Here is a 16,797-nt window from a genome sequence, read left to right as displayed (position 1 = left end):
ATAGACCTTTTCTCATTGTAAATTAGCATATTGCTCTTAATACAGTTCACTTTTGTACATTGCTTCACACCTTCTTTTAAAAAAAATGTTTCTTTTAATGTGAGAGTTAGAAAGCATAATTTTTTTTACTACTGTACTATGCATTTCCAGTCAGAGCAAAACCAGCAGGCTTTAGATAGTATCCAAACCCAAAAATATTCCTGGTAATACATATGTTCTACACAGTATACAAGATGCACAAGGTTTTAATTTATAGTAGTTCAATACAGTGTGAGTAGTTTATTAGTGGCCTTATGTTTACATTATCGGGAAAATTATTGCCATCAATATTTTGCTTCAGTTTTTTAACACTGCTTCATTCTTCCCGTCGCACTCGGGTTGACTGAAAGAAATATATGTCAAAAATTGATTTGAATCTATACCCTTTCATAAAAGAGTAACTGTACACCACAAAAACTCTTGAAATTGTATTGCTCCAAACAAATCTTTCAGTTCCTTTCAGTATTTAGCAACTTATTTTCTGCATGGTCAACCTGGTCAGTGTTCAGAATTTGCTCCTGTAAACACACAGACCTTCCCTCTGACCACTAGGTACAAGGCTTATCCCACTGCAAGACAATGATTTCACAGGAATGAGCAAACTGACTCCAAACTATGTTTAACTATTTTTAATATGTGTTGAGACTAACAGCACATTATATTTAGAACCAAAACCATGCAATAACACATAGTTTTATACACAATAAAACTTAAAAGCAAATCAACCAACCAACCAACCAACCAACCAAAAAACCAAACCAGAAAACAACAGAATGGGAAACAATGAACTACAAGCTAAAGGGCAGTCAAAATAATCAAAAACTTGAAACATCATCTGGATAAAGACATAAATTATATTAACTTTATGCCATATCCATATGTATCAACTATGCACAGGATCAACAAGTGAGTTCAGGAGAACAATGTCATGCATTTATATCAGCATTCAATTTATAATGGCTCAGCAACTGTGGCAGATTACATCAGGTGGCAATCAGTAATTTCTATACAGTTATGCCTTGTGTGTTGTTAGCTTGGACCCAATCCAAAGTTTGAATCACCTGGAAGAATCACATTTTATTGGTTTGGGGAGATGGGCAGTTGTGGGAATGGAACACACCTCAGAGTACATTTGACTGTCCTGTCATTCTGAAGAAGTGTGAGATTTACAGCAAGAGATTATTAAAAAAAATCTTTCAAGTGCACTCTCTTTTCTTCAGGTCTAAAGGAGAGGTTGATTGTTCTGTAACTTGTCCTATGCCTTTTTTCCCCCTCACCTACATCTGTTTATCTAATAAAATTGCCCCTCTTTACAAACCCTGCCTTGCATATGTGTTCAGATCATTATAGCCACAACAACATCCCATTCCATGGTTTAGCACCTGTATTTAGTTCCTACCCTTACCACATTTTTTTTAACTCCAAAAAAAGTGTTTTAGTTACAGTAATTACTAGATTTTCTCACAGAGCAAGTAGAAAGCAGTTGGTTTAAAAGAACGTGTCTGATGCATCTTAGAAATAAAGCACAGCAAGCATCACACAGTGATCATCATGATACTGAGACAAGGGTTACTCCTGAAAATATAATCAGTGGAAAATAAATTGTACACCTCAAGATAAAAATTCACCCCAAATCACTTTTTTTGACTCAAGAAAAACAGACAGACCATATTTTACAGAGTCATCCTCTCTGGCTAGTAACATAACACTTGTGGTTTCCCATCTCTTTCTTCTGCTGAAGCAAATCCTTTGGAGGCAATAGAATGGGAAGTCCAGGCCAGTGGCAGTCTTCAGCCCACTTTCGGACTTTCGGACCTATGCTTCTTGCTTCATCAGGTGTGCCTTAGTTTCCTAGGAATCTTGACTGTATGTTGCTCTCACAGAGACATCACCAACACTTGTCACCTCTTTGTCTCTTCCAGTGGTCCAACTGGTGCATTGAGATACCTCATAGGTTTTGTCTCTCACAGAAAAGACTTGGATTTCTCAGATATATGCTTGAGGGATAAATTAGTCTATCATTTCCTTTCTCTTCCTATTTGTCCCCATCATCTTCTCTCTCTAGTGGCAGCATGGAACTTACAGAAAGACACACTGCATTCACCAGAAAATATATGCAATCTTGTTATTTTTCTAGTGCAGGGTTGGGTATTGTAGCAGTTTTGCTCCTACCTCTCTTATCTGCCAGCTCCTGATAACCAGACTTTAAGCGTGTTACTCAATAGATCCATCTCACTCTAGGACCTTGTTGATCAAAACTGCCACTTGAGCATAGGAGAGGAAACACATTAGCTGAAAAGGCTGAAGCCCAGGGCAAGGCTTTGCAAGGCAGCCTTGAGTACTCCTTGCATGCCCTGTCTTGGCAGAGCAGAGAAGACTTTAAAAAAAGCCGGAAAACCTGGGCTACAAGTTCTCTCACTCTGTAAAAAAGCACTATACAATTTCCAGCTATCTATCTCGCTTTTGGTAAAATATCTTTGGGAACTCAGTGTTCCCAAAGGCTGTGGGAAGGCTAGAGTCTCTGGGTTTTGAACCTCTGAATTCTAAATGTATTCAAGCAACTGCAGAGTTCAAGTTAACAATGCTCATAGTGAAAATGCTGGGAACTTCAGAAAACATATTCATAGAGCAATTCTGTGTAATCAAGGTCAGAATGTCCTGGCAGCAACTCTTTGCATGCCTGCAACAGAAGGCACAGTACTTTTCCTGCGTAGGAGTTAAGGAGTCTAAAATCAGTATTTGAAGAAAATAAGAAGAAAAGGGACGACTGAACATCTGTCGCTGCACTGATACGCATTTATCCAAGGGCCACCAAGATGATTAGAGGGATTGACCACCTTTCTTATGAGGAGAGGCTGAGAGAACTAGGAATGTTCAGCCTTGAGAAGTGAAGGCTTTAGGGTGAACTAACATGGCCTTCCAGCACCTGAAGGGAGCTTACAAGAAAGGTGAAAAGATACTTTTAGTATCTTTTAGGACATTTAGTGATAAGACAGGGGGAATGGCTTCAAACTGAAAGGGTAGGTTTAGACAAGATGTTAGGAAGAAATTCTCCACTGTGAGAGAGGTGAACCACTGGAATAGGTTTTCCAGAGAAACTGCGGGTGCCCCATCCCTGGAAGTGTTCAGGGCCAGGTTGGATGGGGCTCTGAGCAACAGGGTCCAGTGATAGATATCCCTACCCATGGCAGGCGGATTGGAACTGAATGGTCTTTAAGGTCCCTTCCAACCCTAACCATTCTATGATTCTATGACAGTTGCCTGACCACTCTATCCAGAATATTCTAGATAATTTTGTGGGTGAAGCTGTGCACAGGTAGCCAGATAGCCTGGTGATGTGGAAAGGACAGCCTAAAGACTTCTTTCCAGCTTGCATTGCCAGGCGGGACAGGGCAGATGTAACCTTCTTTTTTTCATTAAATCAATTTTGCAAATGCCTCAGCAGCTCAAACATCTGAGCTACAAATCAAGCTCAGGAACAGGTATTGCCACTAGGCTGAGTGTGCCATCACCTGGCTTGTGCATGGTAACACTTGCCTAAGGAAGGCAAAAGCAAAAGTTCTGTATGTATCTGCATGGCTAGCTATTGCACATTTTGGAAAAGCTGATTGTGACTACATTTGCTTCCCTTCTAATAAGAAAATTATTTGACATAGACACACATTACACCTTTCTAAGCCACATCCTGCTTCATTAGCTAGGCTCAGATAAAAATCATTGTAGAGATATGCCAATCTCTTGTAAAATTAGTTACTGTGCTGTCTGCAGTAGGGACCACATGCTGAGTTCCAAATATGCCCAAGAGTATTTTCTGCTTTGCAGATGGTCATACTGTGGAGTCATTTTCTTGGCACAAAACATGTTGAGTATTTTGAATATAATTTCAGCATTCAAGTGTTTTCAGTAAAAAATCACCAATATTCTGATACTGAGCTATACTGCTTTAAAGTGGCTTGACATCTGAGGCAGGAAAAAAGGACACTTTACATTGCCATTTAGTTCAATTATAAAGGCTAACGCCCTGGTATTGTTCATAGCTTCTGTGATATTTTTTTCTGTTATACAAAGTAGTCCACTCAAAAAGCTCAGATATGTTCCTCTATGAGACATCATCACATAAAAATACTCTCCATTTTTTGATTGTGCTGTTCTTGTTCTTAATTAATATGATTTAATTGATTAAACCCCAGAATTCTGGATCTCATATTTCAGGGATATGGCATACACACAGAAAAAGCACAGATTTTCACAGCATATTTGAAAAAGTAAAACCATCTCAAATAATAAGATGAGAAAATGTGACTACATTTTAGTCTGAAATGTTTTGTATCAATATATTTAAAACCTACTAATATTCTCTTGTTAAGATATTCTAGTGTCCTGTAGCTTCCGAGTTTACTTCTCCCCACCTCAAAAGCTTAGGACATCACAGGTTGGAAAACAGACATCAAAAGACCAACTTTCTGAATGGAAGAACTGTTCAGAAGGTTCGCAATTATTTCTTAACAGTATAATTGACAGTTCCTGTCAATTTTAATCTTTACCAAATATTGTACCAGTATTTGTTGAGGAGAAACGAAAAACAGAGACCAAAAATACATTTTTAGAGGTCTGTTTAATAAATGAAATATTTTTTGTTCATTTGCAAAACAGGCAAAATTAGCATGGGCTGTCTGAAGTAGCACAGGGGACATTCACAACCTCTGAAGACTAAAGCAGTATTTGACGGCAGATTGACCATGTCTGGAGGATGCAAGGCTGAAGAAGCAGCTCAGGAGAAAGAATCAAGGGTATGGAAAGGAAGAGGAGGCTAACTGTGGCGAAGATGCACCTACTGCCACGAATCCAGAGTACCATGCAGCAGCACCCTGAGGGGGACGCCCACAGAAACTGGTGCAGAGACCAAGCAATGCCATTTGTCATCATCCTGACTGAAGTGAAGCCTGTCTTGGTGGGAAGCCTGGAAGAAAACTTTGTGGAATAAGGTGATCATCAAGCAGATGTGTCACACAACCCAATGTCACTTGTAGAGCAAGATGATGACAACTCTTCTTTTTCTTTTTGTCAGCTCCTCATTCTGTTTCTTCAGATGGAGTTTTCTCACACGTAGAAAATCTAAAAGCAGAAAATGAAAGGAAGCTGGCCAACTTAATTTTTGGTTTAGTGAATAAACTTTATACACTCAAGTGGTTGGCTTTGGCAAATTATAAGCATAGAATACCACATGTCATTAGATATGCAGTATGGAATCTAATGATAGTTATCCTTATGCTCCTGCATCTTCAGTGTGAGACTTCTGTTAATCTCCTAAGAGAAACCAATGCAGTTCGAAGGACTCTTTTGCTTTTATTGGCAAAAAAACTTTTATCCATTGGTATGCTCAATGCTCTGTTCTCAGTATTTATAGATGACCTATCTTTTAAAGGAATATTTGAGACAATTTCTGCACAACTTGTCCCTTCTTTTATAACATGCAAGTATACTGGGCTCAGAAAACCCAGTTTCATTCAACAGTAACAGAGAAATCTACCTGATCTTGATGATTTCGTCCAATAAAATAGTTCTGAATAATAGTCTTATTTTAAGAAATGTAGAGTGAAACTTGTTTATTCTACTGGCACACTACTTAGATAAATCTCTTAACTTTGCAAGCACACACAGCTTTGATGAACATAAAGTAAGAGTATATGAAACCTCGGTGTTGAATGTAGAAGCTACAAAACTTTCCTTATAGACAACCCTCCAACTGTCAAAAATATAGTCAGTGACACCAAAAACATCTAAAAATATGTACTTTAAGGTTTAGATCTGCTAAGTAGCTCAATCCTTTAATGTCTTTTCTGACCTTCAGGCTTTTTTTCACTCAGCCTGGTCTCTAGCCACTTATCATAGTCCTGGTCAGAGAAATGGAGAGAGAAATTAAAACTATTCTCTGTTGCTATATCAGGATCATAGTAATCTCCAAACTGGGCCCAGCCTCAGGTCATTTACTAAAGTATTTTCTCTCGAAGAGTAGATATTAGCAGATATTTCAAAAGCAGGCAGACCCAGGAAACTTTACAGAAGTAGAGTGAAAGCATTTAGTCTAACAAGCATTTTTCTCTAATGCTTAACTGGCTTCATGTCCAAACCAGGACTCTGGAGAGAGGTATTTTACAAAAGGTCTGTATAACACAGATAACACTTCATAAACATCTGGGCTGTGTTCGCCAAAAAGAATTGTTCAGTGCTGATGAACTGTCTGGTGTGACTGGGCATGTTATGTGAACAACACACAAATTCCTTATGCCATCGACTCTTTGTGTAATCAAGCTGCCAGGTGCTATTAGCAGAACTAGAGAGTGTCTTGGTTTCCAGGTTTCTGTCAGTTGTTAACTGCAATTTGCATTTAAAACCTGTTAAGACCACTCTGCATCAAGTACTGCTTCTGCAGGCCCATGTGGAGTCACCATCTTTCTAAAAATCATGGATACAGTGATATCCATAATTGCTTCCCTGACTATTTGACTTCCAACTTTCCACCTTCTCCATCCTCCAAGAGGCTCTTTGTTTTCTTACAAAGGCACACAGACTGGGGGAGCTCAATTAATTGCTCTCACTCTGGCTTTGCATTAGCATATATTAGCAAAATTATTCCAAATACTAGGTAACAATTTCCACACTAATACTACATTGAAAAGGAAAGATTCCAGTCTCAGGCACACAAAAACCGATTTATTCTACCCCATTTCTGTGCTAATAGCAAATAGCAAATGTAAATTATTCCCAAACTACCAGGCACTATAGCTGTCATTGCCCCACACAGAGGTGCGCTGTATGGATTACAAGGATGTCTCCATACACTTTTGAGACTCTTGCTTCCTGGTGAACCAAGCAGCAGTCTGCACCTCATGCTCCCCACAGCTTTGACTCTGAAGTAACTGTGCCCACCTCTTTCTGCAACTGCAAATGGTCTGTGTGTTCTGTCATCTCCTAAGCACCACCCTATACCCAGAATTCACATGGAAGAAGACAGAGATAAAATACACTCACCTTTGAGCAAGACATCATGTTAAGGAGGACACTGAATACAAAATTCATTGCAGATAACAGATTACCTATCTGCCCTCAAAAATCACAGGAGACACATTCTTGCTTTTCAATGCCTTCCATCCTTTTTTTCAGTGATGCTCGCTAACAATTTCTGTAAACAATACAGATACAGGTGAAACAGTACATCAACTGAATTGCTTCATATTGTTTAGCATTGGACACAAATACAATCGTAAAATTTGGATTTCCACAATTTCTCCTCCAAGGATATTGGCATAAATGGATTTGGTTTGATAATTTTATTAATATAGTTCAGGCCTCAAATTTGGAGAGGAGTATTTTTCAAGCTTTTCATCCCAATAGAGTTAATGTAGGATCAGAGTCTGGATTTGGGTCCACTGCTGAGGTATTTCAGTCCTCTGACCTATTCTATTAAAACAGCATGCAACATAATATTTTACTCATCATGGTGAAGTGTGACTTTATGATGCTGCAGGCAGTAAACTGATGTCATTCAATTAAATGCCATTGAACATGCATCCTTGTAGTTCAGACTCAGATGTACAACCGAGAGTGCATGCAACATTTAATTCAAACCAGTGCATAAGTCACTCATGCATACAACACAAAAGTGAGGACTCATTATTTTACTACAGCTTTAACAATAAGCATACAAACATATTACACAAACTTCAAACACTGCACATTGCAAAAGAATTTTACCTGATTTTTAACTTATTTTTTTTACAGAAAGCCTGAAGGCACAAAGGGCCTGGCCAGAGAAGCTTAAGAGTGGCCCCTTTATATGACGATGATGGTAGGTTTCGGATGAACTTTAACCACTTGCCACCCGTGGTTAGCTCCGTAGTCTTGTCTGCTAGTCCTCCTGTTCCTCCACTATGTTGAAAATTAAATGCTTCTGTTTGTCTTGCTGCTCAAGAAAGTAATCTTGACTTCACATGTGTTACAAGAATTATCACTGGGTAATTAGAGATGCAACACGTGGATTCAGCTGGCTTTCATTTATCATTATGTGTAACGGCTGACCGTTGTCTGGCGCATCCTCTTATTTGCTCAAAAATTCACATGACATTACATTCATTACAGAAAAGAATAAATATAATACAACCGATTAATATTACTCTGGTTCTTCTATTTCCCCTGTAGTGAGAGAAACTTGAGACTTCAAATGTGTAATGATAAAGGCAAAAAACTGTTGGAAATTTTACATTAGTGCTCATTTTTCCTCCAACTCAACATTAGGGCAGTAATACCACTGCAAGGCACCACCAAGGTTATTAAGACCTGATTAAGAATAGGCCCAGTGAAAGTGTTTGCTCACTGCTCTCACATGAAGATAAATGTATTGCTGCAAGTTTTAACATTTTACTGTACAAAAAGTGAAAAGGCAAAACAAACAGAAGTTACAGGATAGGATAGATCAGACAGCATTAGATGGCACGAGTTGATATTTCACAGGACTTCTGTAAGGAAGGAAAGACTGCTGACCAAACTATTTACTCTGGGGCTTTGGTGCAGTTCCTGAAATTGAAGCTAAAGTTCCTCATTTGTCAGATACATCCATGCATGCACACTGATGTATATACTTTCCTAATGCATTATAACAGCTGTGATTTTCAAAGTTATTCAAATTATCTACACAACCTTTACCCATGAATTTCCTATCTCTAATTCACCAGAGAAGTGGAAATCTCAGTCCAATTTTTAAGTAATTTCCAAGTGCTCACTCAACAATTTAAGTGCCATTTACAAGCACTAATTCATTTAATCACAGAGTTGTCTGTGACTGGGACTAACAGTTTGTCTAAAATAATACCAGGAGTTTTCAAGCAGAGCAAGAGACTAAATGTCTTACCCTCCCATTACTGAGCCCCACAGGTTTTTTCTTCTAGGAATTGATGTTACTTATTTTACTTTGGGGATTTGTTCATCCTCAAAGCCGACAGAGACATAAAGTGGCATATGCAATAACTGGAAGGCAGAAAAAAGGTGAATTTAGGATTCCTAATAACTGACTTCCTATGTTTAAGCCTTGCAACATGGAGAAAAAGTAAGGTTAAGAAAGGAGGCAGGGACAGGCATGTGATGGAGTGCTAAAAAAGGGAGTAAGTGCTGATGCCTACTTACTAGGAAGAAATGCATCCAGACTACCACACTAAATCAAGTAACTTAACTCATTTTTTCTGTTTTTTAATCATACTTAGTAAATACTGCATAATGCCAGAAGTCAAATCAGTCCAAGACAGATCATTTTCTCCTATGACTGGTTTTGAAAGGTCTTGAAAAAAATAACAGATCCAACAAGTGTGATGCATGCAGTAGGGTCAGTTTATAAAGATGTAGGTCGGAAAGGGATTGCAGCTGCTGTGACATCTGTTTCTCTGGTTAGAGGAAACCGAGAGGTTTCCACAGAGAAGCTTTTACTTCAGCTATGGACCCAGGCTGCTTGGCTGATGCAGTCATGGCTAACACTACAGACCTAAGCCTTGGCCGTACCACATCAGAAGGCAGGAGGCTACCAGGACAGGTTTTTTACTGGAGGCAAGCTGCAGAGAAATCAGCAATGGACGTACCTAAACATGTATGATGTAGTAGACATAAATGTAACTTTCAGGTGCTTTTACTTTATTTGTAATCAAAGGGCTGCACAGACCATTTGGTATCAGGTGTCTTCTTAAGAGGGAATTGGTGCCTGTAATATCAGAACATCAGCCTTATTATTTCAGTACATGCCTTGAGGCCTATGTTATGTTTCTTAAAACACACCAGAAAGTTAACTAGCATGTGTGAATTTAGCAATTCCTTAATAATATTTTCTTTATAAACAATAGGTTTGTACGTGAAATGCTACATAACAAAGCATGCAAGTACTGAAAACCTAGGACACGACAAGGGGATTTCTAGAGCCAGATGAATTAATGAAATGCAGATTAACATGCTAGATCCTGATTTGAAAGCTACCTAAAACCCGAAAAATTGTAGCTCAGGAACTACATTACAAAAATTATGAGATTTCATTGTTTTATGATAAACAGAAAAACACAAATGCAAAATAAAAGGAGAACAGGAAGATATGGCTTCTTGTTTGGAAAAAAAAATCTGTGTTCTAGATATAATTAGAGGAAGGTGGGATAACAAAATTATTTCACGTAGTGAGATATGCTATAACTTCAGCACAAAAAAATACAATTCCAAGTTAGTTTCACAGTAAAAGCCAATAAACTTTTTGGGTTTTTATTGGAGGAACTACAAGGCAAAGATATTTTGTTTGTGTAGACCATTTTACTTCAGAACACCAAATATGCTTATGTATTCATGTTAGAGTAGTGCCTTTAAGCTAGGTAATAAGAAAAGTACAACACTATTACAATGAAGGCATTACAGTGGAGGAAGCTGCAGAAAAATTAAGATGAATTCACTTCCTGATATAGAAAGCAAACCAAATAATTATCACAACTGTTTCATAAGCCAGTATCACTGAATTTCCAAGTGGTAAACATAGATATACCCCCTATATTGGAATTACAAGTCTGCTCAGATATGAAATAATTTTCAAAGGTCACTGCTGAAATACTTGAAATGGACATGATACATTTTTAAAAGTACAGTAATAAAATTATCAAATGCCTCCAGAGTCTACATTGCTTGAAAAACAGGATTCTGTCATTTACCTGTCCTCCGGCTTCTATGCCTCTCACCAGTGCATTATCTTGACAAATTAATGGTTCACTTTTTGTGAGGACATACATGGCCCAATTCAAAGCTGCTGTATGCAAGTGTAACTCAAAGTCAATGCATATAGACCGTATGACTGGCATCCAAGCCTAAAGCAAGTGATTTTTTCTCATTTAATAAAATAAATATTTAGTTGTTTATGGTATGCTATATGGCTGATGACAGATTTATTTATTGTCAACTGTAAGACGTCTCAAAGAGGTGAAATTCAAGCACTGCATCCAGTAATATCACTTTATATGTGTTTCTTTGAAAAGAATTTCTTTATCATTTTAATTCCAGAATTTGAAAAAGTGGTCTCCAGTTGCTAGAAGTCATCAGTGCTACATTCCTCTGAAATCAATGACTCAGTTTTTCAATGAAAATGCCTGCAAAACAACATTCCTATAGTTCTTAGAAAATGTTCTTCATAGAAAAAAATAACTCATGGACACTTTTTTAGTGTTGTACTTATATATTGCTCTTACAAAAATACCATGACACATTTAAAGGAACTGACATAAGAACCTAATACAAGCTTAATTTTTCTTACATACAGTCTGAAAAATAAATAATGTTTTTATTTTTGTCTCTGGTATCATTGTGATGATATATTTTCCTTTATATCCTTTGTGCAGATAGTTTATAATCTGACAACTTTTCATAAGAAATGACTATAAAAAAACTATAAATATGGGGCTCCAAACCAGCTCCCTCAATTAATTTTGAGATCATAGATTTTAAACATATTCTAATTCTCACTGGCTTAAATGTCATTAAATTAGTACCCAGATAAGTGCCTTATTTGGTATAACAAACAGGCAAAAATTTCCTAAGTAGCTCCTGGCATATCAAAAATCTACTGAGAAAATAGCCTTTAAGTCCTGTTGAAACTGTATTAATACCACGTAAGGGATTTACATGTAAAAACTAAACTTAAAAGAGGACTTATGGTATCCAAAAAACCTTTACCATGTATTTTGCCATCTTTCTGACCTTTTCACTCTGGGGACACAACTCATAAGTTACTTTTAAAATAGTTGTTCGAAATCTTACCTTGCAACCTGCATTCTAGTACTGAAGTCAAGAGATCTCATTGACCGTAAGACTTCTATACAGCCCAAGTACTGGAAGGAAAAAGAAACAGTTGGAAAATGTATTATAATTATGCTTCAGTTCTGGGAGAAAGTGCAACTAACCATTAAAAGGCAATGTGCAATTTCTATTTTTACATTTGATTTATCCTATGTCTAAAGTAGGTTGTTGTGATTATGCTGTTCTATGTCACAGATTTGTTCCATAAGCATTTTGTTTTATGTGTCACATTTCATTCAACATATCATATGTTTAACCTGGTCACTGTAATACGCTCAATTTATAATGTATTGACGTGCTTTCTTTTAGTTTTCCTCTATCTTAATTGATCCACTTTAGATACAATCAAAGTAAAATATAATCTTAATGAGAAAGGAAGTGTGGTAAAGGAAATTTATCTAGTATTGGTTTATAGAACATAGTTATTTAAAAGGGAGAGAACTAAGTCTCATTAGAACAAAAAAGGCAACTTACAACAGGGAAAGCTGAAAAGAACACCAGCAACCAAATTTCTTAAAAAACAGCTCAGGGATAAATGTGGTTTAGTATTTTCATTTATTATAGTAGTAAAAAGGTGGGAAATGCTAATACAATATTATAGTAACCCATGCTGGGAAATGGCTTTAACAGGGTCATTCAAGAAAGGAATGACATGAAGGTTAGCTAATATTAAGATAAGACTTTTTGACCCAGATTTCTGCCCTGCATCTCTGTGGAAAAAAAGGCGTATTGTTACAAAAGGTGTTAAAATTCAACAATATCTATCACTGGGAGTGAAAAAAACTCGGGTGAATCTTCTAGATTTGCTTCCAAAAGTGGACATAACCTGCATATGCTAAAGTCTACTGGAGCTAAAGCTCTTGTCAGGTATTTGGATGATGTCTTTGCACAAACTGCCTCATGACTGGCATAACCCATGGCAGGTGTCTTTGCAAGTAGGTGAAGTATTTAATCATACACTTGACTTTTGAAAGTCTGGAGAATTGGGGAGAAGTCATCATGAGCCTTACAATGATGATCATGATGCTATTCTAGCATTGCATTTTTATATCAGCTCTTATATCAGTTTTTCTATCTTCACAGCATAATACAATCTATTTGGGATGAAACTGGTGCAAAAATCATGTGAGGACACAATTTTTGCCTGTTTGGAAACTTTATGTTTTGCTGAAAAATAATCTTTTAAGAGAATGACTTCATCAGTAACCATAATATCTAGAATTTCAGTGAAGATTTTCCACAGAAACATGTAAGTCATAAAATGTTAACAGGCTGAGGGAATATCTAATTTGTTTTCACATATCCATTATTATTTAATTTATTTCTATCAAATGCTATGAAGTTATCACAACACTGAATAAAATCAGCTAGAACATCAACTGACTCTTATACATTAAATTGTTTGAACTTGCATTATGATAGCACACACTTTCTGTGAAGGGTTATCTCAAGATCCATTTCCCAGAATATTTTAGAAATCTGCAAATCTATGTTTTTTGAAAGTTTATAAAATATTCTTGTCTAAAAAGATCCTGACTTATGGAGCTTTCAAGCTAAAGATCATACTCTCAAACTGTTATCTATCAGTGCAAAATTAGACAAACCTTACTACAAATAAATTCCTTTTTTTACATATACTTCTGCCTGAGTACTTAAAATATATACAACTACATTTTCATGCTCTGATGAAGGAAGTTAAGCCATTAGCTCTATTTTTAATTATCTCAGAGGGTGATTTCATTTTCTTGGAGATTAAATTCTTTAGTATCACTTGAGATAATAAGTTGAAATAATTTAACTTATGCCAATAAACAGCAATGATCAATATTTTCTTGTTAGCTTTCTGTGTCATTTTGTTTTAGTCTAGGAGGCTTTCATAGGTTAATATTGCCCATTATTTATTTCATATGAGATGCTTTCATAATTAAATATGCTGTAAATGGTATGACTTTTCAAAGGTATCTCTGTCGTTTTTTTGTTAAAGAAATTTTATTATTTTGTCAACATGTTAGTTTAGATGTCTCAATACTAAAACACTCTTGGATTGCACTTATTCCTTCACTTACCTATATTTGCCACAAGTCTTTTAAAGCAAAGTAATTGCAAGAGTTTGAGAACCAGGTCCAGCATTTTGGAAGCAAACTCTGGAAGGTACTTTGACAAGTACATGCAGGCGTGCAAATAAATACACAAAAACATGTGCACACAAGCCACTGTCAAAATAAACAGACGAATAAGAAGACAAAACCCCATAAACATACTTAGAAGACGTGCAATCAGACTCCCTTGAGTCACACTACCTGATCTGCTTTAACAAAAATAGAGACAAGATCAGACTGAAGGAAGGTCAGATGGAAAAATTACCCTGTACTTGTTTTATGCATACCACGGAGACAGCTGAACACAACATAGTAAGGCTTGCAGTATTCCTGACTGATTAATGCAAAGATGGCAACTGATTTGCTGGGATAAAAGATGTGAACACTTAATCACCACGGCATGTTTTCAAGTAACAAAATTACTGTAAAAACTGACATTCAAAAGGTCCAAAGGCCAACTACAGGGACATATAACTCACCTACTGCTATGCTTCAATTACTCCCCAAGACCAACACTGCTGTCTAAAAATATCCATTTGAAGTACATCCTGACAAGGATCCACAGAAAGAAGACATACAACCAAGATAGCAAGGAAATAAATTATTCATTTATTTCAACAAATAAATACCCTGATTAAAAAGAAACGCTATCTTTTGCTTTAGGCATTCCATGAAACATTTAAAATATAGTTATAAAACAGTCTACTTCTAAAAAAAGCTCCTCTTCACCCAGCACTTAATGTATATTCTAACCAATCAGCTGCTGTGCACTGTGAAATTTATGAGCTCCTGCTATCATCCTCCCTCTCATTGCTCAGGAACCAAATATATCGAGATGTAGCCCACCTTGAAGTAGGAGGATTTGGGACTACCAGTTCCAAGTTTTCTCAGATAACATTCTGCCTTCTGTTGACTTCATAATATTTGAATGAGTTTCCAGCTTGTGTACACTGAAGGGTACTATGTCCCAAGGAAAAAGTATGAATTTCATATGAATGAATACCTTCTCATTCAGAGATTTTAAATTCAAAACTTGTATTTTGCATGCTAAACAGTATCTTGCAGAAAGCAGAGTGCCACATACAGGTGGGACCATGTAGCTCTCATTCCATGTGGTTCCAACATCTTTATTAGTTACAGTTTTGACAGGTTAGTGTAAGGGAAGGCTATATATCTTAGATTTCTGCTTTGTTCCACATGCAAAGATTTGTTTCATACTCCATAAACTACCTGTCTTCTTTGTGACTCAGAAAATTCCTGTTCAGCAACTACAACTTTTTACTGAAGCCGTGTAAAAGAGGATATTGAGGTCTCTCAACACTTTTCAGAAACAGACATGAACACTGGCTGAACGCATTTGTGTACTTGGAGCCAAGAGAAAAAAAAAGAAAGCAAAGAGAGTAGTCACTGTCAAAGAAGCCCTTTGCTCCAGAAATATGAACAACCTTGTTTGGTGCTTCCTAACAGGCTCTTCAAAATACCAAGTTATTGGAAGAAATTCTCCTTTATTGGACTGAGAAGCTGGCAGTAAGAACAGCAAGAAATACTTTTATAACAACATAGCAAGACTTATTCTATTCTTCCATCAGGATGTAGCTCCATACAGCACTGAAGCAGTCCAACCCATATACACGTCTAGCAGATGAGTGTCTACCTTGTTCATAGTATATCTACCCATCACCTACTCTCAAACAAAATAACAAGTCCTAATCTCTGAATCCAAACTACCGGAGTATCATCAGCTCATCAAAACTGCATGGGTATTCTTGGTAAATTGAGATTTGCTGGTTTTAATCTGTGTAGCCAGATGACCATCATCAAATCTGAGTGGTTCACTACTTTGCAGCTTGTACCTGCCTTGTACAAGTCACGTGAGAGATAACATGGTTACATCAGCAAACAGACATAGACTTGTATCATTAGACAAAAATTAGCCTGTGCCTTCAAATATTGATGTATCTGAAGTATGCTCTAACATTGCACAGCTGCAGATAATAACCTGGGTGCTCAAAAATTAGATTCTGATTCCTAGGGTTCTGGGTGTTGTATGGAGATCTAAGTTTCAAAAATAGAAATAAAATAAGCTGGGCAATTCACTGCAATTTTCTCACCCACGGGCTTAGGCTGTGCTTTTACTTGGCATGTACAAAAGTGAAAAAGGGAGTATGCTTTTGCTTGCCACATCTGGTTCTCATATGTATCTCGAGTCACACACCTACATTTCATTCTTTTGTTTTTGTTTTTAAAGGGGTGAGGGGATTTGTTTGCTTGGTTTTGAAGGTTTTATTTTTTTACATTTTATTCTCATTCACCAAAGAGCTAGTCCAGAATTAGATTATGCCATGGAAGTAAATGAGTAGTTAGTATGAATTGACTGGTGCTAGTTAATTATGGTTGAGGAAAAATAAGAGCTTTTATTTCAGATTCTATTGCTACTAGTGCAGTACACATTTATTTTTGCATCAAAATGACAGTTCCCTCTAATTTCAGGTATCACCATTAACAGCTAAAGGAGCTTATGAAATATGCACCGAATGTTCCACAATGTTCCACAATACTGAAATACTACTTTCAGGTTTGCTATCTACCCTAAATCACATTAAGATTCAAATCCAGATGTCCACTAACAAGCAGGCCATAATAAAAATAGTAACAGACCAGGACTTGATTTCAAGATAGTAAGTTTGTCCACATGTAACTGTGGATACAGTCAGGATTTTTAATAACAATATTGGTGTGAAAAGGAGAAGAGGATTAAAAAAAAAAAAAAGAACAAAACTCCACAAAAGCCATAGAC

The 16,797-nt window shown here is 36.8% G+C and overlaps 1 protein-coding gene across 6 annotated transcripts in view; it reads right to left on the bottom strand.

The window, feature by feature from the left end:
* Nucleotides 1-16,797, bottom strand: part of SHC3 (SHC adaptor protein 3) — a 52,861-nt gene that overhangs the window by 23,536 nt on the left and 12,528 nt on the right. For all 6 annotated transcript variants that reach the window (XM_088155937.1, XM_088155938.1, XM_088155940.1 and 3 more), the window contains one exon: nt 11,863-11,933. In XM_088155937.1, the coding sequence (XP_088012063.1) occupies nt 11,863-11,933 (71 nt within the window). The remainder of the gene's footprint in view (nt 1-11,862; nt 11,934-16,797) is intronic.

The sequence above is a fragment of the Sturnus vulgaris genome, chromosome Z (genome assembly GCF_052056855.1).
Source record: "Sturnus vulgaris isolate bStuVul1 chromosome Z, bStuVul1.hap1, whole genome shotgun sequence".
Classification (NCBI taxonomy): Eukaryota; Metazoa; Chordata; class Aves; order Passeriformes; family Sturnidae; genus Sturnus; species Sturnus vulgaris.
Note: the sequence above shows the minus strand (reverse complement) of the source record. Positions and strands in the feature narration are given on the sequence as shown.